Genomic DNA, 27,199 nt, shown 5'->3' on the forward strand with positions numbered 1-27,199 from the left:
TAGTAATTTTCACTCCATCACCTGAATCACACCACCACGATTTATTTGTAATGTGAGAAGATAACATTTGTGATTCGTTGATGTACACTATCAGCCTGTTTTCAGTTTTGTCATGTGAGAACATAACATATATAACTTGTCGAGGCACAGTATTGGCTTATTTTCGGTTCTAAACTTTTTTTATGGCAGTCAGATACTGAATAAACTTAAACCATATGTTATGTTGCTCAGTGAGAAACTTCCTGTTTTTTCAGTTTTCCTTTATCTAAAGCCCAATTCTTTTATTATTTTCTCAAACTCGTCTCATTTCCTGACTAACTAATGGCATCTTTAAGTGCTAACATTATCTTTTTCACCATTGGCAGTTGTTTATGAATTTCATGAAATTTGTTTATAGTCTGTCTCACCACACACTTGTCAAAGTAAAAAGAAGTTTCTGCCAGCTTTTTAGTTAATTTTTCTAGCAACTGCATTTTTTCTTTTCTTACTCTTCAGACTTGGGATTGTGACATCCCACATGCAGCTGCTATGTTCTTTCTTCACATTTTTTTAATGTGAATCATGTATTTTCTCCTTTTTTCTGACTGCACCTTCTTGCCGTCTTGTTTCATGAACTCATACACACTATTTATTATTGCTATATTTATTATACTGCTCTGCTTAGATTTAATGGTTCTTCTTTACTCAAGCTTTATTCTGATAATCATTTTCTCCCCAAATATATACATCTTTATTCTGTAAACATTTTTTTATATTATCCATTAACTGTAATTTATTATTCTTTATTATTAAGTAATAAGTTAATAAAGATATATAATGAAATATTTATACTACATTGCACGAGTATTTTTATTGATAATTTTAAGCCTGTTAAGTAAATTGCATACTTAAAAGCTAAAATATATTTATAAAGATATTCTTTAAATTTTAATAAGTTTTGTTGGTCTCAAACTGTTTTAAGAACCAATGGTCGAAGGAATTTGGTTTAGTCATGAAAGGATCAGAGTTTTTTTTAAAACAGCTCTTATCCTCATTTTGATCTAATAATGTTACTGTTAAAGAGAAAACGTTTTTCAAGTAATTGAAAAACGTTACCTCATAAAGTTGACATTTTATAAAAAGTATAGTGAAAAAAAATAAAAATTTCATGAAATATTTAAGTGTTTTATTTATATTTTACACTGATACATTCTTTTGTGGAATTTTAGTGGTCTTACTGTTTGGAGAAACCAGCTACAGGCAGTATATACAGCTTAGCATGGTCTAGTGATGGAACTCAAATAGCTGGAGCTTGTGCAAATAATCTTGTACTTCTTGCACATGTCATAGAAAGGTTGGTATATACAAATCAGTCTAATGAACCAGACTTGAATAAAAACCAAGAGGTTTTGTGTTATGATATGCATAATGTGGTGCTTTTATTTATTTAAAAAAAAAAAATTAATTATCTTGTAACTGTATATTTTTTTAATGTTAGGTAACATATTTATTTAGGTACTGAATTAGAGACAAGTGCTCTAAAATGCGCTTGTTAAAGTTCTTTATATGCATTTATATCTGTAAAATAAATCCTTGTAAAAAAAATAATGTCTTCTGAAATAATAGTCTTCTAAAAAACAAATAGTTACTTTTCAATAATATTTTTAATTTTTGATGCAAACTACAAAAAGTTGGTTTAATTTTATTCAATATATAGTTTGATCTAAAAATGATAACACTTTTATAAAAAAAGCCATTTCTAAGTAGTAGTAAAATTGAGCATCTTCAGCATCTTGATAAAAAATCTGACACCAAAGTTGTAGTACTTTCCTGGCACAAGTTATTTATTCTTATAAATAACCATTGGATAAGTAATTATATCTGAAAAATATCTTAAGGTTTCTTTCTTAGTATGCGGTAATTTACGATGAAGTTTTTTTATAAGGTATCATTATAGGTTTTAAATAAACTAAAAAGCATTTTAAAAATTAAAAAAAATCTTTTTTTTATATTTTTTCTGCTTTCCCACCTTCAAAACCATTTTCCATGAATTTTTTTTTCGTTTACTATGTTAAATTGAAAAAACTAAACTAAAAGGTTCTCTAATGTACAATCAGTGAAAAATTAACTACTTTTTTTGGAGTGCAGGGTAAATTATGATGAAAGTTTATTGTAATATTATTACTAAAAGTTTATTAAAGTTTTAATACTATTAAGAGTTTAAATAAACCCAAAAAAGTTTTGAAAAATTCAAAAAATCAATATTTTAAAACTTTGATAGACTTTCCCACATAATATTGCCCCCCCCCCCCCCTTTGGATCGCTTGCCTTCCTACTATTATATATACTTCTTAGTGAAGCAAAAATTAATGTTGGGTAAAGTTAACAAAAAACACAGCTAGTATTTGCCAAAAGAAATTGGACTTTATTGAAAGAGTACCAAATGGATTTTTGTGTTATAATTATAATCTTAAAACATAACAGGAAATTATGAAATTAGCATGACTTAATACTACTTAATATATCAGCTGAATTAACAAATGAATACTGCTGTTAAATACAAAAATACATGAATAAACCTTTATAAATACACAGTGTAACAGAGTCGGAAAATAAGAAGAGTTGTTTACAATAATTTCAGTATAGAAGGCGTTAAATCACAATATAAACACATTAAAATAAATAATAATATAAATAGAATTTATTCTAATAGTAAGTTTTCTTGAAAGTATTAAGTTACAAAGAAGCTCAAAAACATAACTTCATATCCGGAGTAATTTTCTTTAGATTAATTTAAGAGAATATGAATTCAGTGCATGAATAGATAAGAATTAATCTCGGCGATTAACAAGTTAAATTAGATTAAATGATAGAGTTGATTGCAATAAACCTTTCAAGTAAAGGTAAGTTGCTCTGGGTAACTGACGTTTGAACACGAACGTTTGATGAACAACACGAAATATAATAATAGTTATCAATAATAATATATGAAATATATCGCACATAAGTTTTATAATTCTGAAGTAGTGTTTAAATTAAAAGTAGATTTGATAAGAACGATAGTTTGCATTTAATAACCCATAAAATGGGCTACACATGAACAAGGGTAACATAAACGTTTAATATGAATAATAATGAATAATTTGCACTTGCCTGTATCACACACAAATATTAGCAAGAGATGAACTCGTAAAAGCAAGTACAGATGAATACATATGTAATCCTGGGCGTAGTCCGCACTGGTGTATCAGGAATACAGAGGTGTGATGTGGTTTGGTGGTAGAATGATGCGTAGAATCTCAGATGTGTAGTGACGAGTTTTGAGATTCTGCTTGAATGAGAAAATTACCACAAAGTTTGCAGGAGAGTATGGCCATAGGCGACTGCACTGGTGAGATGTTGGATCTACTCTGCCGAAAAGATGGCGAAAGAAAAAGAGGGAAACCAGATCCAGGTAGTGGACAGGAGAGAGTGTGTGTAAAAGACAAGAGATGTGTGCATGTATTAGTAAGGGGACGAAAAAATAACTGGTGTATGAAAAGGGTAGACAAAAATAATTCGATAGAAGAATGGACGCGGTCACTAAGGATGACGGAGGGAGGGTCGAACACAAGAACAAATAATAGAAACAGGTAGATTTGACAAACACAAAAATTTGGAACAAGGTGAAATTTAACATTCCTGTAATAAGACAACGAGACCCACCCTAGCTTGGAATTCGTAGAAAATAACGGAAACTTTACGCTAGAATGGCGTAAACAATTAAATCACATACTTTTGATCAAATTAAGTTTCTTATAACTTAATTTAATGATATTCATCATTATTTCTTTTCAGTCATGTCAAATCATTTCCTGAGAATTTTTTTATGTGTTTTATTTCTACAGCAACCATAGGTAACTTCCTATTCTCAGCTACTATGCATTTTTTTCATAATAGAATTGCATCTTATTATGTGTCAAAAATGTAAGTCTGACTGGGATTCAAAACAAGTACTCCAATTTGCAGTTATTGTTATAAAATCATAATGTCTATTTTTGTGTGTCCTGTCTTAAGTCTATGACAAAAACAGTGGTTCATACAGATAGTTAGTTAGGTGTTTCAGCTAAAAGTCAACTGTTTACTATATACTTCTTCATACACTACTGTCACCCTAATCACATTGATGTAATGCATTCACATTAAACATTTTTCCTGAAAACTGTAAGAGAGGCTTATGTTTTAATCAAAACTCATCCAAATTTAGATCCGAAAATATGTCATGTGGTATTTTCTGTTTCAAAACTGATGTTTCAGGTTTAATGTTTTTTTTTGGTAATTTTCCTCTTATAAGATATATTTCAAATTGTAGTGTTAAATCATTTTTTTTTTAGGCGTTTAGAGTGGAGACATATTGAAGCAGTTATGATTGGACGGAAAACAGTAATTGTTAAAGACGTCTGCACTGAAGCTAAGGATAAATTAGAATTACCAGAACGAATAATACACTTAGCTCTTGGGTTCAAGCATTTAATTATCATTACTCCAGCTCAATGTTATGTTTATCTTATTACAAATCTTAATACACCGATCATTATTGAATTGAGGGAAGGATCAGTATCAATGGTATTATTAGCAGACAGGTAATGTTTTTTGTTTTTATTTTTATTTATATTTATTTACAATGTTTGTTATTTGTTATTCTGATTTTCTTTTGAAAAGTGTATTGCAATATTTTACAATTTAATTTTTGTTGTAATTTTATTTACACTGAATTTAATGTTGATATGTTTATTTTTCAGACATTTTCTGATAGTGGAACGTAGTTCAATGAGTTTGTATAGTTATGAAGGACGTTTATTGGCTACACCCAGGTGGCCAGCACCTGCCATCTCATATGATGTCTTAAATCGTTCCCAAATTTCACTTGCGTCTGATATGATTGCACTCAGAGATCACACTGATGAGAAAGGTAAAATTTATTTAATTTATTATTATTTTTTTTTATAAGCTCTGTTGATTGTTTTTGTTTATTTATCTGTATTGTTATTGTTTTTACCACCAAAAAATATAAAAGTTTTACACATTAAGAGACAGCATTGATGTTCTGCAGTTATGAATGAATTATTAGTGCATTGATCTGGATTAACAAAAAAATATTTAGAATAAAATAAGTTAAGGCCCATCAAAGACTGAGAAGAATACAGAAGACACAATAATGAACTAACTACATGAATATAGAGAGAAGGTATCTGATGTAATCAAAAAAAAAGAAAAATCTCATTTTTTGGTCACCTAAAAAGAATGAGTCATAACAGGCTGGTAAACTGTCTACTTACACACTATAAAAATCTAAAAACCAATAACAGATGGATTAGAGAAACTGAACGAGATGGCAGAACTAAAAATAACACAAGAATCAAAGAATGCTCACCAAATGAGAAAGTAGGTAGCAGAACATTACGGGTTTTGAGGAAAAACAAAAAACTACGGAACTGCACCTGGACAGAAGAAAGAAATGAGCACACCAGAAATGATAAATGTTTACGCCGTTTGCGTAAAGTCGTTTTATTCCAATGAATTCAAAGCTAGGGTTGGGTCATGTTGTTATTACATGCATGGTAAATTTATTACTATGTTTCGCTTTGGGCTTGTCATATTTGTATCTGTTTGTTTATATTGGTTTTGGTTTATTCTCAACCAATTTCAATATTGTCATAGTTCCTAGAAGTCTATTTCTCTTTGTCGGCCCTGATGTCATTTCTTCAACTTGCGTGTTCAGAATTTATTTTATCAGCCTTACGTAATTCTTTAGTGGTCTGCTTGCTTGTAAATTATTTTTCTTATGTCTTCATTCTCGAATTCCACACGTTTTCTCTAATCGTTCTCATACTAACACTAAGACACTACTCTTGTTGCCAACACACACTCTCTTAGGTCTGCCTAGCTGTGGTTTCCCCCTCCTTTCACTCACGCCATCATTTCAGCAGAATAGATCAGACCTTCACCATGTCAAGTCGCCTATGACTTTTTGCTCTCCAACTTTGTGCTAATATCTTCATCGCATTCATACTCGCATACACGTTGCGGTATTTCTCTGTCTAAATTATCTCTAGTTCTATCCCTCAGTGGTTCGTTATTTCACCAATCTCTATGTTTTGTTTTTGCCTCGTTTCTTTGTCAAGTTTAATCTTTAAATTCTGTATATTACGTTTATGCTGAAAGTGCTTCAATTACTACAAACTGCCATTTCTATCGACGCCGAATCTTCTCGAGCTGCTGATTACATTTTTCATTGATGCAGAATCTCTCCAAACTCGTTGCTACATTTTTGAGATGCCACGTCCTGCTCAACCTCTAAATCACGTCTCACCCCTGCATTCCTAATACACCACTGCAGGCTACGCCCAGGATTACTGTATGTATTCATTCACCTTCATTCACGAGTTCGTCTCTTGCTAATATTTGTGTGCTACAGCCAAGTTCAATTTTCATTATTTATTACGTTAAACAGTTATTTTATCATTAAAAAATTTGTGGAACATTCAGTTCATCGTACCTTATGCATTTTCAATTTCAAGTTTAGTTTAAAAACCATTTGTTCACTTAAGTACAGTCACGACAGGTGATTTATATTAGGTTGTGTCATCGTTCAGCTGCAACCTATTTTACGTGCTTAATTAATTTCAATTTGTTGTTATTGTAATTAACTCTATCATTTAATCTTGTAACTTGTTAATTGCCGAGATTAATTCTTTTCTATTCATGAACTGTATTCATAATACTTCTCTTAAATTAACCTAAAGCAAATTACTCCTGATGTACAGTTATGTATTAGGACTTCTTTGTAATTTTATTCAAGAAAGCTTACTAGTAAAGGAACTCTATTTATATGTTTATTTATTTCAATTTGATTATTGTAATTAGCTCTTTTTGTACTATAATATTATTATGGCCTTTTTTCTACATTATACTAGAATTACATGTTTGAATTATTTAATGCTAAGTTTGTTGTTCATAAATCAGGAAAGGACAGTGCCAATTAAGATTTATTGTAATTTAATTTTCTAAGTTAATGACATTTGTTCATTGCTAATTTTTCAATATTACAGCATTTGTCAGTAATGCAATAGTTTTCCAGACATACTATGTTTATTGATGTTTTGTTTTTCGAAATATATAATTGTAAATCTCATTTAATATTATTATTACTGATATGCTGATTTCAGTTGATATTCTTATGTATCATTAAGTTATGTTAATTTCATAATTTTCTTTTAGTTTTTAAGGTTATGATTTAACATAAGTTCAGTTGTTTTCTTTCTCATTAAAGTCCAATTTCTTTTGGCAAATACGAGCTGTGTTTTTTGTTAACTTTACCCAACATAGCTTGTTGGTTTTTGGTCCTCCGGCTGGCCGGATGTTTAATTCCGGATCTAAAGTTCATGCTATATTTCTTAAAGTAAATATTTGTCATAATATCTCTTTCAAATATTATTTTGATCTAAACTTATTCTATTATATAAATAATTAATTGTTCTGTCAAATTTAGAATATCTTTATATTATATCGTTTTTAAGCATGTTGTTACTGAAAGTAATGATGTTTTGAAAGTGTAATTGACAACTACGAGTTACAGTAATTATTATTATTATTATTATGCTTTTACGGCCAACATGGGACCACTTAAGTCAATTTTAGTTGGATCTTTTCTGAGAAAAGCATGTTATTTTACTCTTTCGAGCTGCCCAGTATTTCTTCATCCGTTCAGATCTTGCTTTCTTTTCTTCATCCGTAAACACCCTCTTCGTTGTATTTTGTCGTTTGTATGTCTTTTGTTTAAATCTAATGCTTTTATCTTTTAGCTTTGTAATTTTTCCAGTTTTATTCTGTAGGTCAGTCAGAGAAATTCCCAATTCTTTCATATCTTCTCTAATTTCTTTGATCCATCCTACTTCTAGCTTTTGGAACCAGAGCTTTTCAATGATATTTCTTGACAGTCTTGTTTCCGGTGTCCTTATGAGATGACCGAAGAATGAGATTCTTTTTTCCGCATAGTATCAGTAACAGGCTCTATTTCTCGATACACCACCTCATTTGGCACAATCCACCATTGGCCTTCTTTTTGGTGTTTTTTATTGATACACGTTCTGACAATTCTCCTCTCTATTTTCAGAATTTTTTCAATTCGGTTTTTCTGAGTGATTTTGAAAAGGGTCTCGCTTCCGTAGGTGACTTCTGGCTGTACTACAGTTTTATAATGTTTAAGTTTTGTTTTAGCAGAAAGGCATTTTTTGTTATATGTTGACCAAGTTAATTTTTGGGATTTAATCATTTTATTTGTCCTGTTTTGCCATGTTACTTTTTCATTTAAATTATAAGTTATTATTTCCCCTAGATATTTAAATTGTTTTACTATTTTAATTTTCTGATTGTTTACCGTAATGTGCTCTATTACCAGAGGATCTATGGCCATTAGTTCAGTTTTTTCTAAAGAGATATGAAGCCCTATCTTTTGTGCTAGGTTTTGAAGGCTCATGATTTGTGTTTTGGCTTCTTGAATATTATTTGCTAAAAGAGCGAGGTCATCTGCAAATCCTAGGCAATTTAGTGTGATGGAGTTTTTCTTAGTACCCATTTTTATATTTTTGGGATTTATTTCATACCATTTTCTCATGACAAATTCGAGGGCGCAGTTGAAAAGGAGTGGTGAGAGGCCGTCTCCTTGCCTCAATCCAGTTTTTATGTAGAAGGGTTGAGAGAGTTCACCTCTGAATTTCACTCTGGACTGGGTATTGGTTAAAGTTAATTTTATCATGTTTACGAGTTTAGGGTGAAGGCCCAGGTTTCTCAGAATATTCAGCATGGATGGTCGGTGTATACAATCATAGGCCCTTTTAAAGTCGACGAAGGTGATTATTAGTTGTTTTTTCCGTCTTTTATATAAGTCCATCATAAGTTTTAGGGATATTATTTGCTCCGGGCAACCTCTCCATGGCCTAAATCCCCCTTGGTATTCCCCAAATACAGTAATTATATAATTACTTATTGTTGATGATAGTTGAATTTAACAATTATCTTATGTATTAATTTTCTGATAAAAAATTCTTTTAGATTTTATGTTATTATTGTTATAATCTAAGTTGTTATTTAAGAGTGGCACTTGAAAATCATATTGTATCTAATCTTATACTATTTAAATATTTATTGTAAAATCTAATGCACAATATGACTCGTGCTCAGGCTACCATTATTTCAGCTAACACTGCGCTGTTAGCCAAAGCGCAGCTCTGGGTCAACCGACTAAGGGGAATGGTCAGTGTTCATGGAGTTTCCGTATCTACTGAGCAATTTGATGCTATCAAAGGACTCGATCAACAGTTTGACGACATCATCGATCAAATTATTATAAATAACTCTGAGATAAAAGACCAGTCCGAAATTTGTGATATAAATTCCATCAGCACTGAATGGAATTCATTGTTCTGTCCAGTTCTGTCCAGAAACCCCCGATTTCAAACCGAATATTAAACCAGTTTTTCCATCTTTATTAGAGACTCCGAAATTCAAAATTCCTATTTTTTCTGGCAATTCTTTTGGCAAATACGAGCTGTGTTTTTTGTTAACTTTACCCAACAATAAAGGAGATGTGGAAGAAAAAGAAACTGAAAGAGTGAAATGATGTATTCTGTTGTGGCTGAAATGAGAAAGAGTTAAAAAAAAGTTTATACTTACTAAAAGTAGTTATACATAATTGTGCATAAAAGTCATACATAGTATTATTTTTGAATAATTTCTTGATGCAGTATTGATAATATAAAGTTTTTAGTGATTAGACAGTTTTTTTTTACTGTATTTTTACTGCTTGAGAGCATTTTTAGTCCTACCGGAAGATGATTGTAACGTTTGATATTTAACCATTCTACAACTGTTATAGAATTTAGAATTATTTATTGAAATTTGTTAGCTTTTATTTCTTGTTACTCTAGTAGGTAGTTTTAAATTTCACTAAATTTATGTTAGTTATTAGATTTGATTGTAAATGAGCTATTTTTTTGTTTAACCTGGGATCACTCGTGCGTTAGATAAAATCTAACATTTTGGATACATTCTGTAATAAAAACTTATTACATTAAGTATGAACCTGAAACTTCGTCATTGCCTCGGCAGGACATTTTTACACAAGTGTTGATTTTGACATTGAGGTTTGGGACCTTTGGGTGGGGTCCCGAAGGTCAGGGGTGGGGTGTGCATGGTCTGTTAGTTTGAATCTAATGTGCAAGTGATTGCATCAGTCTAGTTGTTAGAAAATATCTAACCTACGAGTGATTATCTACAAGTTTTCTTGTGACTTTTGCAATTTGTCATCTACTTTTATTGAGTATCTATTATTTTATTTTTTATTTATATTTATTTTATTTTATTGAGTATTTTGGAATCTGATGGTTCGGTTTTCACATAAGAATAATGGAACAGGATAATGGGTTTCATATTCTGGCATGGTTAGAAGAGGAAGAGTCCACACAAGTTGAGACTGATGACGAAGCAGAAGTTGGTGTTAGAAGTATTCTTTGTTGCTGTTGGAAGTAATTGCTGGGCAACATCATCAAGGACCATATTTTATTCAAAGTGATGCCAGCAGTGTAGTGAAATGTCTTATTGAACTCATAGATAATACAGGGAGTAATGTAACTATGGACAACTACATTAATAATGTCCCTCTTGTAAACGATTTATTTCTAAATCATAGACTGACTATTGCAGGCACGATTCACAAGACCAAACCTCAAATCCCGATTGAACTCACTGTTATTAGGGATTGTCCTCAGAAATCCTGTATGTTTTCATTTGAAAAACACCCCAACAAATGCCTACTGACTTCATATGTCCCCAAGAAAGGGCAAAACTGTTCTCTTACCTTCAATAATGCATAACAATGATGCTATTGATGTAATTTCAAAAGACTTGAAACCAGAAGTTATAGCATTTTATTACTTTACAAAGGGGAGTGTGGACGTTGTGGATCACTTGAAAAGTGGGTATGATGTTTCTAGAATGAGTAACCGATGGCCTCTAACTTTGTTCTTCTCCCTGTTGAACACTGGTGCTATAAACTCTCAGATAGTGTTTAGATCAAACATACATCAAGCCATTTCAAGAAGGAGTTACCTCATCCAGCTGGCAAAATCCCTGGTGCAGCCACATCTCATGAGAAGGGCAGCCATTCTAAAATTTCATGTGAGCCTGAAGCAAAAAATACAGAAGGTAGCACAACTTCCCCCACCACTGCCACCAAACCCTTAGTCACTACATGGGAGGCCACGCTGTTTCTACTGCTCTATGCGCAAAAACTGATTTACGCAGTATCAGTATGACAGCTGTTCATCCCTTTATGTAAAGAGCACACAGCAAAGATTGTTCTGACTTGTTCCCAGTGCAGTGACCACATAGAAAATGAATGAAATAGAAAAGGAACATTCAAAATAAATTATAATATGTTGCAATATTGATTCACTCAGTGAAATAAATATTTAAATATCAATAATTATATGTATTTTATTTTAGTTTTAGTTTGTAGATGCCATAAAATGTTAGTAATCATTTTGTTTTCATGGTTGTAAAAACCCAATTACGTTATTTTGAAATGTTCCTTGAAGTTTCAAATTTAATAATTTTTTATTATACTATTTCATTTATATTTTTAAATATAAGTATTGTAAGATACAGGTCAATTTATCAGTTTTTAAAACAATAAAAAATTTGTTGCGTTTATAAATTATGTTTTGAGAAAAAATCCAGTTTTATTCAGGTATACACTAATGTTAGGTAAAATCTAACACGCGAGTAACCGCGTGATTTTCAGACACGCAAGTGATTCCGGGTTAAAGCCTAGTGTGTCATTATTTTTATCGTTTTATTTTCTATTAATTTCAGTTGTTTGTAACATGTTAACACCTTTCTGCTAACATGGAGTAATGGGATAACTAGGTGTGTACTACAACATTTATAATGTTGACCTAGGAGGTCAAACATTTATAATGAGCATTTTTTTAGTAATTATTTTGAAAAAGTTTTAATACAGTTTTAATATTTTGAAAAAGTTTTAATACAGATAACATATGAGCGGTAGCTGAAATGTCGTGCACACTAGAACATAATGGAAGGTCCAAATGTCACACAAAGCGACAAGTGCTGGTATCTTTTAGTTCGTTCACTTACTATTCCAAAATTGTTGACACACACTTTCTCATTTTTTGCCTGTCGCCATTATTATTGAATCTATTACATCTGCTAAATCAGCAAATAGTAATGTAAAACTCCACCATGATTTTAACGACAGACTGAGATGAGTCTGACTGCAGATCAGCTTATGTGCTTATTTCATGCATGGCTATTTTGCATGCTGCAAATTATTGAAAAAGATATTGAAATTAAAATTTCCCTTTTTTTGCGCTTATTGATTGAGAAGCTGTTTTTAATGCATTATCATATACATTTTTAAATTTGTCAACCATTGTATCTGGTAATATGTGATTGCAATGTGTACATAACTAGATTCTTTTTATCTTCGTAATATATCAGTAGAAAAACAAAATTGTCTTGTATTTGCTGTATGGATTTTGCATGCCATCACAAGTAAAAATTGTCGATGTTATTACGTCAATCCATATCAAAATAATTTGTTATGTAGTCCTGCTTTTCACTGACAAAATTGTCAGATATTATTACTGAATTCAGCTTTGCCTTTTTGCTAAGAACAATTCTGGGATGTTTTTATATAATAAATTAATATCTTCTGTGTTGAAGAATGAATTCTCTCTATCAAACATAAATCATTGTATTTTATTTTATTTAATTCTTTGCTGCAAAATGCCTTTAACCTCCTCTTACCTGTCCTTTAAATTATATAATTGGTTTGGTAAGTTTTGTGGCACTTATCGAATTGCTTAGTTTAGTTTAGTAAATACTATTTGGCAAGCATAGTTTTACACTTAGCTCTGACACTGAATTGTTACCAATGCTTGCTTATTCTGTACATTTATGTTAATTCTGTAATGGAAGCATTCTGATATCTTATCTTGCCTTTGTCCTTTGTATTGCTAATAAATTTAAAACTACTGGTTCTATTAAACGTATTGTAATACTCTTTGATAATTCATCTAAATTATCAATTGATTCATAGTTATCTTGTTCTATAAATTTAACAAACAATGTATGTTATTCTTCAGTGTTCCATTAATGTATTCCCATTTGGTTTTCTATGATTGTAATCAGTGAAATAATTGATTTGCCTTTTACATTATGAGTTTGAAATTTTTTATTTTATTTTTTTAAATAGGGTTTATAGTTTTGATGATTTCTTAGTTTGTTTTATTTTTTTAGTTGTTTTGCTAATGTAAATTTTGCAAAATAATTTATGACTGTTATTATGTCTGTAACCTTATTATTAATATGTGGTAGCACCTCTAGATTGGCCTGGTGTAAATTAATACACTTGATTTTGACATTTTGAATTTGTAATTTCATCTAGCTTGTTTGTAAAGGTCCTGTTCTCACATTCATCTTTAACACAAATCAATGATCAACTAATTTAATTAATTTATATAGAAATTCATGGACACATTTTTTCATCTTTATTACACAATTGAAATATTATGCAATTTTCTTAATTTAATTTCCACATTCACTTCAATATCATGGGACACAACAGGTAGTGGAGTTGGTGCTAACCACTGGTTACTGTTCCGTAAATGGTTACTAGATGATGCAACACTAATTTCAATTGTTTTAGTGGTACGAATTTTCTGGTAGTTTGTGTTGGGTTTTTGCATGATTATAGTGTTGAGTTATTTCAGAGATGTGAAGAATCACAAGAAATTCCTCAGAAATAGAATTGGTACTCTCAATAGATTTGATACTGTCTTTGAGAATATTTATTAAATGATTATTGTTGTGATCAAGTGAAGTTTTTGAAGTATTCTTGTATGCATTTTTAAAAATGGGTTGGTTTTTATAAATAAACGGGGCACATCGTTAACCAGTTGCAAGAGTATGAAGAAGCATAAAAATAAAAAAATATAGTAATAGCTATTTGAAGTTTGGTTTCACATTGATAGAAATCAATGACGAAGAGATACCACAATGTATTGTGTGTATGAAAGTTTTGGCACCACAGTGCATGCTACCAAGTAAGTTGAAATGCCATTAAGAAACCATATTTCCACCATTCCACCAAACCAAGATTTACTAACTATGGTGGGATAATGGTTTCACCATAGTTAGTAAATCTCATGACTAGCAGGAAGCTAAAAGAGTTAAATCAACAAAAGGGTAGTTTTTATAAGCAAGCATCAATACTAAGCAATGCTTTGCTAACATCTGACAAAGTAGTACATACAATCGCAAAATGTAAGAAGCACCTTATAATCACATAATATATTTTACATGTTCCTGTAGATATAGTGAACATAATGATCAGTGAGTCTGCTGAGAAGTTACTTTCAAAAGTGCCCTTGTCCATTAACCCCATCAGCCACAGAATTTGGCATAATGGAGGACCTCAATGATCAATTAATTAAAAAATGAAAAGGGAAGGATTATGGCTTCTAGTTGTATGAAACCACATATAATAATTCTGATGCTCACTTGATTTGCTGCCTGTGATTTATAGATGGCAAAGACCTTTTCCTTTATAAAAGTATCACTGTTAGTGCAAAGGTTCAAGAGCTGTTTAAGATCCTTGATACTGTTATATCCAAAAACAGCTTGGACTGGACTAAGTGTGCTGGTGTCTTCTGATGGTGCTCATTCTTTGTTCGACTGTTATGGAAGATTGCAGGCTTTTATTCAAAGCAAAGGTCCTGAAGCACTGTGTACATTTTTCAATACATCCTGACCCCATAGGGGAAGACATCCTCTACCACCCCCTCCGTACATAGCCCTTGCTAAAGGTTGTCCTCAAAACCATAGCATATGAGACAAATTTCAGTCTGCCTCAGCCAGGTTGCCACCAATGCGAATTCCACAAGCGACATTCCCATCAGTGTACTACCACTTACAGAGAACTCAAACAAAACACGTCAACCAAGTCTTAAGCAAGACTGAATGGACTAAACTATAACGACCACGAAGGAACTGAACTACCTACCTGAATAGGTATAAGTGAGTTCAACACACAATGCAAAACAAAAACACGAACACTGCTATAACACTAAAACAAAACAAAACAAATATAAAGGAAGGGCAAAATCCAAGCCGTGCTCTATATTCCCCCTAGCAATCCCTTTCTTTTGCCAAATAGACTATGAAATTCTTCACAATTGCCCATTCACTCCAGCTTCTCTAGTTTACAAGGAGATCTAACGCCGACTGAGAAGATCAAGCCAGCTGATGGTCTCCATGTGCATCAACTCATACCTTGAGCATTCATAAAGGACATGGTAAGCATCATCCATTTGTCCAAACTTAGGACACATCTCAGAATCAACCAAGCAGAATTTCTGTATTCTGTCCCTGAAAGCACTATGGCTGGAAAGAAGTTGCATCACATATTTATTAGGGTTTACCCAGAAGGTGTCCCGCAAACCTACAACATTTGGAAAGAGATCATGCATATAACACCCAACCTCTGTCTCATTCCACCTAGCCTGCCATAACATGCCATCGCCATGTTGTTCAATCTCTCGAATTTTATCTGAAGTCAACTCACTGGACTTCTTAGCAACACAATGCATTTGCTTCTCAGGCGCAATCAAATCTATTGGTTTCACAACTGCAATCACCAAGATTGCCTCCCGTGAAATAGTATGGTAACCACCTGCTACTGTTACAATGTAAGGTGTTGAGCCGTCAATAATCTGTCCCAATAGCTTTTAGATTTTAGCCTATTCGCCCAAACAGGTGCTGCATTTAGAATAATAGCCTTGCACAGAACGCTCATGGTCTTAAAGTTAAGACCCCTGTCAGGATTGACCATTTGTCAAATACCAAAGAAGGCATTACAGGTCTTCTCCATGATGCACAGTGTGCAATTTTTCAAATCTAGAAGAAAAACATTTTTTTGACCAAGCTGGAAGCATAGAACGTTTTTGTGTCTCAAAAATAGACTATCTGTTACACATGAAAATGTGGTTATTTTACTGTATAATTGTAAGTAATGATGCTGAATGGGCTTGAACATGTTAGAACACCCTCTGGTTATGTATGTCGTAATTGTTTTTAAGTTTGTTGCAATAGTTTTGCTTTAACTGTGACCATTGTGTTTTCTGTAGCGGTTTATCTTGTTTAATTTATTATTATTATAGTATAAGTTATATTCAATGATTACTTTCTTTACATGAAATATTTAGATTCTGATACGTCTTATAAATAGGGAGCTAAGGTAATTATTGAAAAACTGATTTTTTAAAAGTTCTGTTAGATGTTTAATGTGTTATACCACATTATAAAGCATTTTATTTATATACATTTTAAAGCTAAAACTCTTGAATTTTCAACAAAAGAAAACATTTTGTGCAAAGTTGTGCATTCACTTTAAATTATTTACACACAATGGTTTTCACAATTTCTAAAAAGTCTATGTTTGATGTATGAGTTTTGTTTAATTTTGTTTTGGAAGAAATGGGAAACAAGATGTTTCCTGAATCAGCTCTAAACAATATTAAAGCCGCAATTAGGAGTTTTTTCAAACGATTAAAACAAAATGGGAGAAAGTGGCAAGACATTGAGATAGATTCCTGAAAAATTATTCATCCTGGTGTAAGGGAATGTTTTATTTTCTGAAAATTTGGATCAAATTTGAAGCATGCTTATTACTTAGACAGAGTAGGCCTGTAAAGGAATTTAGTGTCATTTATCCTAAGGCTAAATGATTAAAAATAAAGAACCTCATGCTCTCAACCTCAAAAGAAGAGCTATCAATGGCAACTCAAATGAAACTTCAGAAAGAAGGTAAAAGAGACTCTGAAGCTATCATTAAAGAGCTCTGTACTATTCTCTCCAAAAAGAGGCACTACAATTAAGAAGGCCAGTATATCTCAGTTCAAAAATTCACCTATGTTATCTGCAGATCATGCACTTTCATTAATAGCGGACACAAATCTTTCAACTTGTCAGTACAAGCTGATACGACAGCTGGTTATTGACATATGTAGTAAATTATATCCGGCATATTATAAATTTAAACTTACAAAACAGTTACGCTACCCTACTGGAATTATGATGTCAGAAATATCATCTGAAATATCACTCCAGACTCTGATTGACCATACAGTGACATGGTTGTGTCAGTATGAAAAGTCATTGAAATTTTTACCATGCTTGAAATTAGTTCCGTGAAAATAATCATAAAATGGGGTTGTGGTGGGTCAGAACAAAATAGATATAAGCAGACATTTTTTGAGGAACATTTTACAGATGAGAGCTTTTTTGGCCTTTCCATGGTACCTATACATGTGTACTGTGGCATAGATACATCTAACACAGTGATTTGACAAAACCCTGTTCCATCATTGACCAGATACTGTCGCCTGATAAAATTCATGTTTGCAAAGGAAACAGTAGATTTAATAACTACAGAAGTTATGAAAATTGAAAATCAAATCAAAATACTTTCACTGACCAAAATGTATTCTAACAGAAAAGAAATTAACAGTAAATTCTGAAGTATTCTCTATGATTGATGGTATGGTCTGTAATGCCGTATCATCATGTACTTCAACATGTTACTTGTGCGGAGCTAAACCCAGTGAAATGAATTGTGTGGATATAATTAAAGAGAAGGAAGTAATTAAAGATTATTTGTCTTTTGGTTTATCACCAGTTCATGGATCAAATTATTTGAATACATCCTTCATTTTTTTATATCAGTTAGAAATAAAATCATGGTAAGCTCAGGGTATAGAAAATAAAGAAAAAGTGTCTAGAAAAAAGAAATTTGTGTAAGAAAGATTTAAAAATGAGTTAAGTTTATTGATTGACATGCCTAAACAGCAAATCGGGAACACGAATGACGAAAACACAACATAAGTTTTTTAGAGGTGTGGAAAAATCAGTTGAAGTAACAGGAGTGAGTTTAGAACTAATTAAATGATTTGGTGTTATTTGAGAATATATTAATAGCAATTGTAAAATAAATTTGGAGTTTAATGAATTAAATTTGGAGTTTAATAAATAATAAGTTTGATGTTTACATCAGGGAGACATGAGACCTACATCTTAAGGAATATCCATGGTATTTAATGCCCGTAAGTTTACACAAAATACTTTTCCACACATGGCAACTCAAATGAAACTTCAGAAAGAAGGTAAAAGAGACTCTGAAGCTATCATTACAGTACTCTGTACTACTCTCTCCAAAAAGAGGCACTACAATTAAGAAGGCCTGTATATCATAATGTATTTTACCAATTGGCCAGTTTTCAGAAGAAGCACAGGCGATAAGAAATAATCACAACAGACAATACAGGAATTATTTGCTAGAAAAACCTCAACAACAGACACTAATAGTGATCTACTGAACAGATTACCAATCACCTCAAGACCCATACATTGCAAGTTTTATGGTCACCTCTGAAAACAAAACATGAAAAAACGAACCCAGAAGTATTGAATTTGTTAGAAACCTACAAGTGAAATACATGTGACTGCAGAAGAAGATTCTTCTGTTAGATCAGAGGAATATAGTGATTCAGAATAGATTATTTTCTTATTCATTTTACGAACAATTGTTTAATTACTTTGTGTTTGTGCAGGACTATGCAGGTACATAGTTCTATATATTGTTTATTTCTTTTTAATAAAAATATTCATTGTATTTATACAATCCTCCTCTATGAATCATGAGACCTTGCCGTTGGTGAGGGGGCTTGAGTGCTCAGGGATACAGAGTAGCTGGACCGAAGGTGCAACCATATCGGAGAGGTATCTGTTGAGAGCCAGACTAAGGAATGATTCCTGAAAGAGGGCAGCAGCTCTTTCAGTAGTTGTTAGGGGCGTGAGTCAGGACGACTTAAACGGCCGTATCAACATCACTCAGTCCTCTGAGTACTGCGCAGCTGAAAGCAATGGAAAACTACAGCTGCTTTTTTTTCCAAGAAAATGTGGCTCTCTGCATTTTCACATAGCAATAATGGAGGCGCCTTCCTTGGTAAAATATTCCGGAGGTAAAATAGTCCCCCGTTCGGATCTCCGGGTGGGGACTACTAAGGAAGGGGTCACCAGAAAATTAAAAAATAACATTCTACGAGTCGGAGCGTGGAATGTTAGAAGCTTGAAAAAGGTTGGTAGGCTAGAAAATTTAAAAAGGGAAATGGGTAGGATAAATGTGGATATAGTAGGAATTAGTGAGGTTCGGTGGGAAGAGGAAGGCGACTTTTGGTCAGGTGATTTTAGAGTAATTAATTCAGCGTCAAATAATGGGCAGGCAGGAGTAGGTTTCGTGATGAACAAGAAGATAGGGAGGAGAGTGGAGTATTTCAAAACGCATAGCGATAGAATCATTGTAATAAGGATAAAATCAAAACCTAAACCGACAACGATTGTTAACGTCTATATGCCTACAAGCGCCCATGATGATGATGAGGTAGAGTGTGTATACGAAGAGATTGATGAAGCAATTAAATACGTAAAAGGAGATGAAAATTTAATAATAGTTGGAGATTGGAATGCAAGCATTGGAAAAGGCAAGGAAGGAAATATAGTGGGTGAATACGGGCTGGGCAAAAGGAATGAAAGAGGGGACCGACTTATAGAATTTTGCACGAAGTATAATTTAGTAATTGCCAACACCCAATTTAAAAATCATAATAGAAGAATATACACTTGGAAAAAGCCAGGCGATACTGGAAGGTATCAGATAGATTATATCATGGTTAAGCAAAGATTTAGAAATCAACTCGTTGACTGCAAAACTTACCCTGGAGCAGACATTGATAGCGACCATAATTTGGTGATAATGAAATGTAGATTGGGGTTTAAAAACCTGAAGAAAAGGTGTCAGATGAATCGGTGGAATTTAGAGAAGCTTAAGGAAGAGGAGGTAAAGAAGATTTTTGAGGACATCGCAAGAGGTCTGAGTAAAAAAGATAAGGTAGAAAATGTAGAAGAAGAATGGGAGAATGTTAAAAAGGAAATTCTTAAATCAGCAGAAGCAAACTTAGGCGGAATAAAGAGAACCGGTAGAAAACCTTGGGTTTCAGACGATATATTGCAGCTGATGGATGAACGTAGAAAATATAAGAATGCTAGTGATGAAGAAAGTAAAAGGAACTATCGGAAATTAAGAAATGCTATAAACAGGAAGTGCAAACTGGTGAAAGAAGAGTGGATTAAAGAAAAGTGTTCAGAAGTGGAAAGAGAAATGAACATTGGTAAAATAGACGGAGCATACAGGAAAGTTAAGGAAAATTTTGGGGTACATAAATTAAAATCTAATAATGTGTTAAACAAAGATGGTACACCAATATATAATACGAAAGGTAAAGTCGATAGATGGGTGGAATATATTGAAGAGTTATACGGAGGAAATGAATTAGAAAATGGTGTTATAGAGGAAGAAGAGGAAGTTGAGGAGGATGAAATGGGAGAAACAATACTGAGATCTGAATTTAAGAGAGCATTAAAAGATTTAAATGGCAGAAAGGCTCCTGGAATAGACGGAATACCTGTAGAATTACTGCGCAGTGCAGGTGAGGAAGCGATTGATAGATTATACAAACTGGTGTGTAATATTTATGAAAATGGGGAATTTCCATCAGACTTCAAAAAAAGTGTTATAGTTATGATACCAAAGAAAGCAGGGGCAGATAAATGTGAAGAATACAGAACAATTAGTTTAACTAGTCATGCATCAAAAATCTTAACTAGAATTTTATACAGAAGAATTGAGAGGAGAGTGGAAGAAGTGTTAGGAGAAGACCAATTTGGTTTCAGGAAAAGTATAGGGACAAGGGAAGCAATTTTAGGCCTCAGATTAATAGTAGAAGGAAGATTAAAGAAAAACAAACCAACATACTTGGCGTTTATAGACCTAGAAAAGGCTTTCGATAACGTAGACTGGAATAAAATGTTCAGCATTTTAAAAAAATTAGGGTTCAAATACAGAGATAGAAGAACAATTGCTAACATGTACAGGAACCAAACAGCAACAATAACAATTGAAGAACATAAGAAAGAAGCCCTAATAAGAAAGGGAGTCCGACAAGGATGTTCCCTATCTCCGTTACTTTTTAATCTTTACATGGAACTAGCAGTTGATGATATTAAAGAACAATTTAGATTCGGAGTAACAGTACAAGGTGAAAAGATAAAGATGCTACGATTTGCTGATGATATAGTAATTCTAGCCGAGAGTAAAAAGGATTTAGAAGAAACAATGAACGGCATAGATGAAGTCCTACGCAAGAACTATCGCATGAAAATAAACAAGAACAAAACAAAAGTAATGAAATGTAGTAGAAATAACAAAGATGGACCGCTGAATGTGAAAATAGGAGGAGAAAAGATTATGGAGGTAGAAGAATTTTGTTATTTGGGAAGTAAAATTACTAAAGATGGACGAAGCAGGAGCGATATAAAATGCCGAATAGCACAAGCTAAATGAGCCTTCAGTAAGAAATATAATTTGTTTACATCAAAAATTAATTTAAATGTCAGGAAAAGATTTTTGAAAGTGTATGTTTGGAGTGTCGCTTTATATGGAAGTGAAACTTGGACAATCGGAGTATCTGAGAAGAAAAGATTAGAAGCTTTTGAAATGTGGTGCTATAGGAGAATGTTAAAAATCAGATGGGTGGATAAAGTGACAAATGAAGAGGTATTGCGGCAAATAGATGAAGAAAGAAGCATTTGGAAAAATATAGTTAAAAGAAGAGACAGACTTATAGGCCACATACTAAGGCATCCTGGAATAGTCGCTTTAATATTGGAAGGACAGGTAGAAGGGAAAAATTGTGTAGGCAGGCCACGTTTGGAGTATGTAAAACAAATTGTTGGGGATGTAGGATGTAGAGGGTATACTGAAATGAAACGACTAGCACTAGATAGGGAATCTTGGAGAGCTGCATCAAACCAGTCAAATGACTGAAGACAAAAAAAAATTTATACAATTCGTGTATTTTATGAATAACAGTACCTGAAATAATCAATCAACAATTTTTTCCTCCTAGATTGGCAAAATTGCACACTGTGTGACATATTAAAGGTGCTTCTTAAATTGCAGTTTCTCATCAAGAAACACCCCAATGTACTTTTGAACATGAACATACTTGATATGCTGGCCTGACATCGAAACTCAAACTTGCTGACTCACTGCCAAATGGCCTGTGAGGAGCATCATTATGGTCTTCTCCAGGCTGAACATCTTATGTTGATGACACCACAGTTCAAGCAACCTGCAAGCTTGTGTGAATCAGAGTTCAACCTCCCTCTGCAAGCATCTCTTGATCAGCAGGAGCCCACTGTCAGCATAAGCCACGATGTGACACCTGCTGGGCAACCTCAACTGCATCAGAGCATCAAACTCCACCACCCACAATAAATGACCCAACACACTGCTCTGAAGACATTCTTTGGACAGTAACTTGCCAACCTCGTAGCTGCCCTAGCGGAGCAGCACATCCCGGTGACTGATGTAACTTTGCATGACCTGCAATTCATTTTCAGTACATTCTCTCTTCTGGAGTTGGTAAATGGCAGAGAGCCACCGTAGATTATTAAATGCTCTGGAAACCAACAATCTCATAGACAATCAATCGATGATCACTTGAGGAATTATCAACTACCTTCCAGTTACAAACTTTGGTAGGAATAGACCTACCAACAGTACATCTATGTTTGTTCCACCAAATGAGCGACGAGTATTTTTCAATATTGGCATCACAATATCCGAGTCCTACATTGAATCAGGTCTTAGAATATGCAGGGAATGTCATAAACTGTATAAAAATCTTGGCCTTTGACGGAAAGCATTTTTTTAAAAAAACTATGTAGGGTATGAGATCTGATATTTCTTTGTTGACCTACAGCACTTCGCAAAGGCTTTCTCATTGCAATATATTGTCTTGTACATTTGAACTGCAACAAGAAATTTATAATTTTTTTAAAGAGGAAAACACAAGTATACTGAACATTTTAAAATTAGTATATTTATGTGACATATTTGAAAAGCTGAATGCATTGAAACTTCTCCTGCAGGGAAGTAACATGCTCTTTTTAAAATCGATTAAGAAAATTTTAACTATTTAAAAAAAAAAATAAAGCTATGAAAAAGAAAACTGAATGGAAATGGTGTATCACCTGCTCTGAGAATTATTTTAAAAATATTAAGGTCAAAATTTTGCGTGGATTCAAGGTACATTTAATGCTACTGCTCCATGTGAATTTACTGCTGCAGAAGATAATCTGAAAGAGTTACCTTATGACAATACATTTAAAATGAAATTTAGCAGTGTGGACACTGAATTTTAGATGTCAGTGAGAGAGCTACTCTTTAAGTGCTAAAGCTCATAGAATTTTAATTCCATTTGCAACTTCTTATTTGTGTAAAGCTGAATTTTTAGCTGTTTCTAAAATCTAAGTATCATGTGAAAATGAATGTGATATAGTTCAGTGTAAACATTTCTCAGTTATGACATATTCTAAATTTACATTTCATCTTTTGAATTCAAGACATGTAATGAATATTTTTTGTAGTGTTTGCATGTTGTGTGATTTTACAAAACACCTAGAAATTGTGTAACCCCTCCCCCCTGGACAGCCTTTGCTACATTTGTGGTGAGGTAAAATTTAAATTTCAGAAACATAGTTTTACTCCTCTCATCAAAAAATGTCATGAGCTTTATTTAACTTTAGCTTTATTTAAATTGGTGACCAAGACAAACATTGGGTCTCTCACAGTTGTGCTATTTTGTCAGACTTTATACAAGCTGTTCAAAGGGTTCTTGGCACATGAACTTTGCTGTTCTAATGATTTGGTGGAAACCAAGGGCCATACCACCAATTTTTGTCTAATGTTGTGGGCATCGGTTCAAAATTAAAGCACACTATTTCATACCCTAATTTACCATCTACCATGAAGCCTGGCTCACAGTGAAGAACTGCCTGTGCCTAAACCACCAGAAAATCTCACACTTAGCGATGTTCAAAAACACAAAAGATTTGGCAGAGGATAATGATGATGCAAGGGTTGATCGAAACTATACAGCGTCATGTTCATCTAGTGAATCATATTTACTAACACAAGGGGATGTCAATGACTTGTACAAGATTGGAATTTATTAAAAAAGTAGACAGAACTTTTAGGCTCATGATTAAAAGATTGGAACCTCCTCCAATCACGAAACAAAAGTATGTGTTTTTAGAAATAGATATAATGACTTAAAGAATTTCTTTGTATTTGAAAATGGACTTGTTTTTTTGTAATAATGTTTTGTTTGTAATGGAATCATTTGGTCATGAGTACAAAACAAGAGGAGTGGCATTTGTTTATTGATTCATCTAAAGCTAGTCTGAAAGCCATGCTTCTGCACATTGGGAATGACTTTCCATCAGTGCCACTAGCTTATGCTATGGATCTGAAAGAAACTTACTCAACATGAAACTTCTGCTAGATAAATTAAGGTATGAAGAATTTCAGTAGAATGTCTGTGGTAACTTGAATGTAATTGCTCTGTTAATAGGTCTTCAACTTGATTTCACCAAATACTGTTGTCTTCTTTGCAGTGGGGCAGCAGAGACCGAAAAAATCATTATGTACAGAAAGAATGGCCAAACTGAACAGCATTAACTTCATGAAAGAATTATATTGTTAATGCACCACTTGTTGATTCAAAAAATTTTTACTTACCTACACTCTGTATAAAGCTGGGGCTTATGAAAAACATTGTGAAAGCAATGGATCGAAGTGGGCTTGGATTTGCTTACTTAAAAAATAAGTTTCTAATGATCAGCGAAGGAAAACTCAAATAAGGAATCTTTGTAGAACCTGCATGGAAAGCTGCATGGAACTCTTTCATTCACAAAGTTTTTTTGACTAGCTGTTGTAAAATTTGTTTTAACCTGCAAAAACAATTTATTTTACTTACATTGGAGTGTGATTATTACATTAGTAGATCAATTACAAAACTGGTGAGGAATTTTATCACACTGTTCATCAAGTAGAAAACCATAGCATTTTAAAGAATATAGTACTATGTTTGTAATGCATTTAATTCACAACTAATTAATCACTAAAATTTTTTACTGTCCCTAACTCTACCATCAACAAACTCTTTTACAGTTTGGCAGTAGTTAATATCAAAAATTAAACTTTCATTATTCTTGCTTATGGTTTTGTAAAAAATGAAGTGATATTTAATATACTGGAAGAGTAGAGAAATTGTTAACAAAACACTGAATGACTTTGTTATATTCATACATATAACAAGAGCCTTATCTTTTTTTTGACTTGAGAAAAATATCATATCTCTTATTAATAACATCACTGTATTGATATAAACTGCCCTCTGACTGTCTGAACTGAACGTTATTCAAAGTTTTAAAATACCCCCACTGCTCTTCAGATATTCAATGTTTCTTTCAAGATAAAGAAACCAGATCTTTTTAGATGTATGTTGTGAAATTTTTTTTAAATTTCTTAGGATGTTTTAACTCATATCTGAACATCTTGAAATTCACCTGAAGAAGCCGATCAAGAATTCCCAAATCCATATTACTTATATAATCTTTTAGTAAGTAAATTATTTACATACAATTAATTATATATTAATTAATAATTAGGTATAATTATTATATACAGATAAATAATAAACAGTAACGAACCAAAATTACTTATAGCAGAGACTCTGTTAAGTTACTACTCTTAAAATGAGAACTTCTACAGTTTGTGTCCTACTCCATAAGAGCAGGACACTCCATACGTCAACAGTACCTCTAATTCCATAGAAATTAATGTTTTTTTAAGTATTACTTGATTATATTGAACCCCTTAACTGAGGTAAAAAAGGTAACAGTTGTAGTCTTACTTTGTTCTACACTGTTGCATTATAGATAAGAAATACCGAACTTGGATTAAATTTTATTAATGTATTTACAACTTTTCGCAGGCTTGTCCTCTTCAAGTACTCTCCATTGCTAACAATGTGTTGCTTCTAATGTTTCTTCTACTTGTGGAATTTTTCTTGGAGTGTTTGTGGGGTTGGTACACAGTTGTATTGTGTTTTCCTTAAGCTTGTTTATGGTTTGAAAACTACATTCTTTCTTGGTTACCTTTAATTTGGAAATAAGAAAAAGTCTCTGGAGAGTAGGGTTGGTGAGGCACAGTGGTTACCTTGTGCTCTACTAGATAATGGCAGAATAAAAAGTGATTGACAAACTGGCATTTTAATGTAGTGCAACATCCAGCCCTGATTTTCCCACAGCTCAGGCCTTATTCTGCATACAAATCCTTCAAATACTGTAAAACATCTGTGTAGAACTCTTTATTTATTGTCTGACCATGTGGAATGAATTCATAGTAGACCAAGCCTATCTGATAAAAAAAAAAAAAAACTACCAACATCACTTTCATCTTTTGACAGATCCATGCAGGCATTTTTTTTTTGTTGGGAAGATCCTTTCCCTGTGCACTGCAGCAATTGCATTTTTGTTTCCCATAAATAATACATGTAATAACCTCTCGTTGAATTTTTAACATAGTGAAAATGGAAGATCTTGACCCATGTGTTGTTAAATTTTTCTTCAAACTATAAAACTTTAAGAGACATTTAAAATTCTTAAGCAAGTGTTTGGAAAAGACTATGAACAAATCATGGTGCTACAAATGGTGCAATTATTTATAAATAATTGCATTTATGGGAATCATTACCACATACTATTTAATGTTTTTCAAAAAGATTTCTGAAAAGTCTTGACTGATGTTAACACAGTTTTCTTTTTGATCATCAGTCAGCGTATGCCATAAATTTTTCAGAGATGCGGTGCGAATATGTACCACAACTCTGCAAATGAGTGGGATGATTCTTTGATGATGCAGATTTCCTCAGTAATTTCTTTGACAGTTTAGTGGCATTCTTCTTGAGCCATACAACATTTATCATTCTGTGCCACACCCACATCACAAAAGCCTCAATTCGTTTTCTGTCTGCTCTCATCGTCCATGTTTCAGCTCCATAGAGCATTGCACTCCAAATAAAAAAAAATCATTAATTACTATCTTAATGCTAAGTTTAACTTTCCACACAGC

At 32.8% G+C, this 27,199-nt stretch overlaps 1 protein-coding gene across 1 annotated transcript in view; it reads left to right on the top strand.

Moving 5' to 3' along the window:
• The window catches only part of Oseg5 (intraflagellar transport protein Oseg5), an 87,557-nt gene that overhangs the window by 29,397 nt on the left and 30,961 nt on the right, over window positions 1-27,199 (top strand). Inside the window, exons 7-9 of the mRNA XM_075357965.1 lie at window positions 1,209-1,333; window positions 4,353-4,601; window positions 4,761-4,930. Of these exons, the coding sequence (XP_075214080.1) occupies window positions 1,209-1,333; window positions 4,353-4,601; window positions 4,761-4,930 (544 nt within the window). The remainder of the gene's footprint in view (window positions 1-1,208; window positions 1,334-4,352; window positions 4,602-4,760; window positions 4,931-27,199) is intronic.

The sequence above is a fragment of the Lycorma delicatula genome, chromosome 2, assembly GCF_047948215.1.
Source record: "Lycorma delicatula isolate Av1 chromosome 2, ASM4794821v1, whole genome shotgun sequence".
Taxonomy (NCBI): domain Eukaryota; kingdom Metazoa; phylum Arthropoda; class Insecta; order Hemiptera; family Fulgoridae; genus Lycorma; species Lycorma delicatula.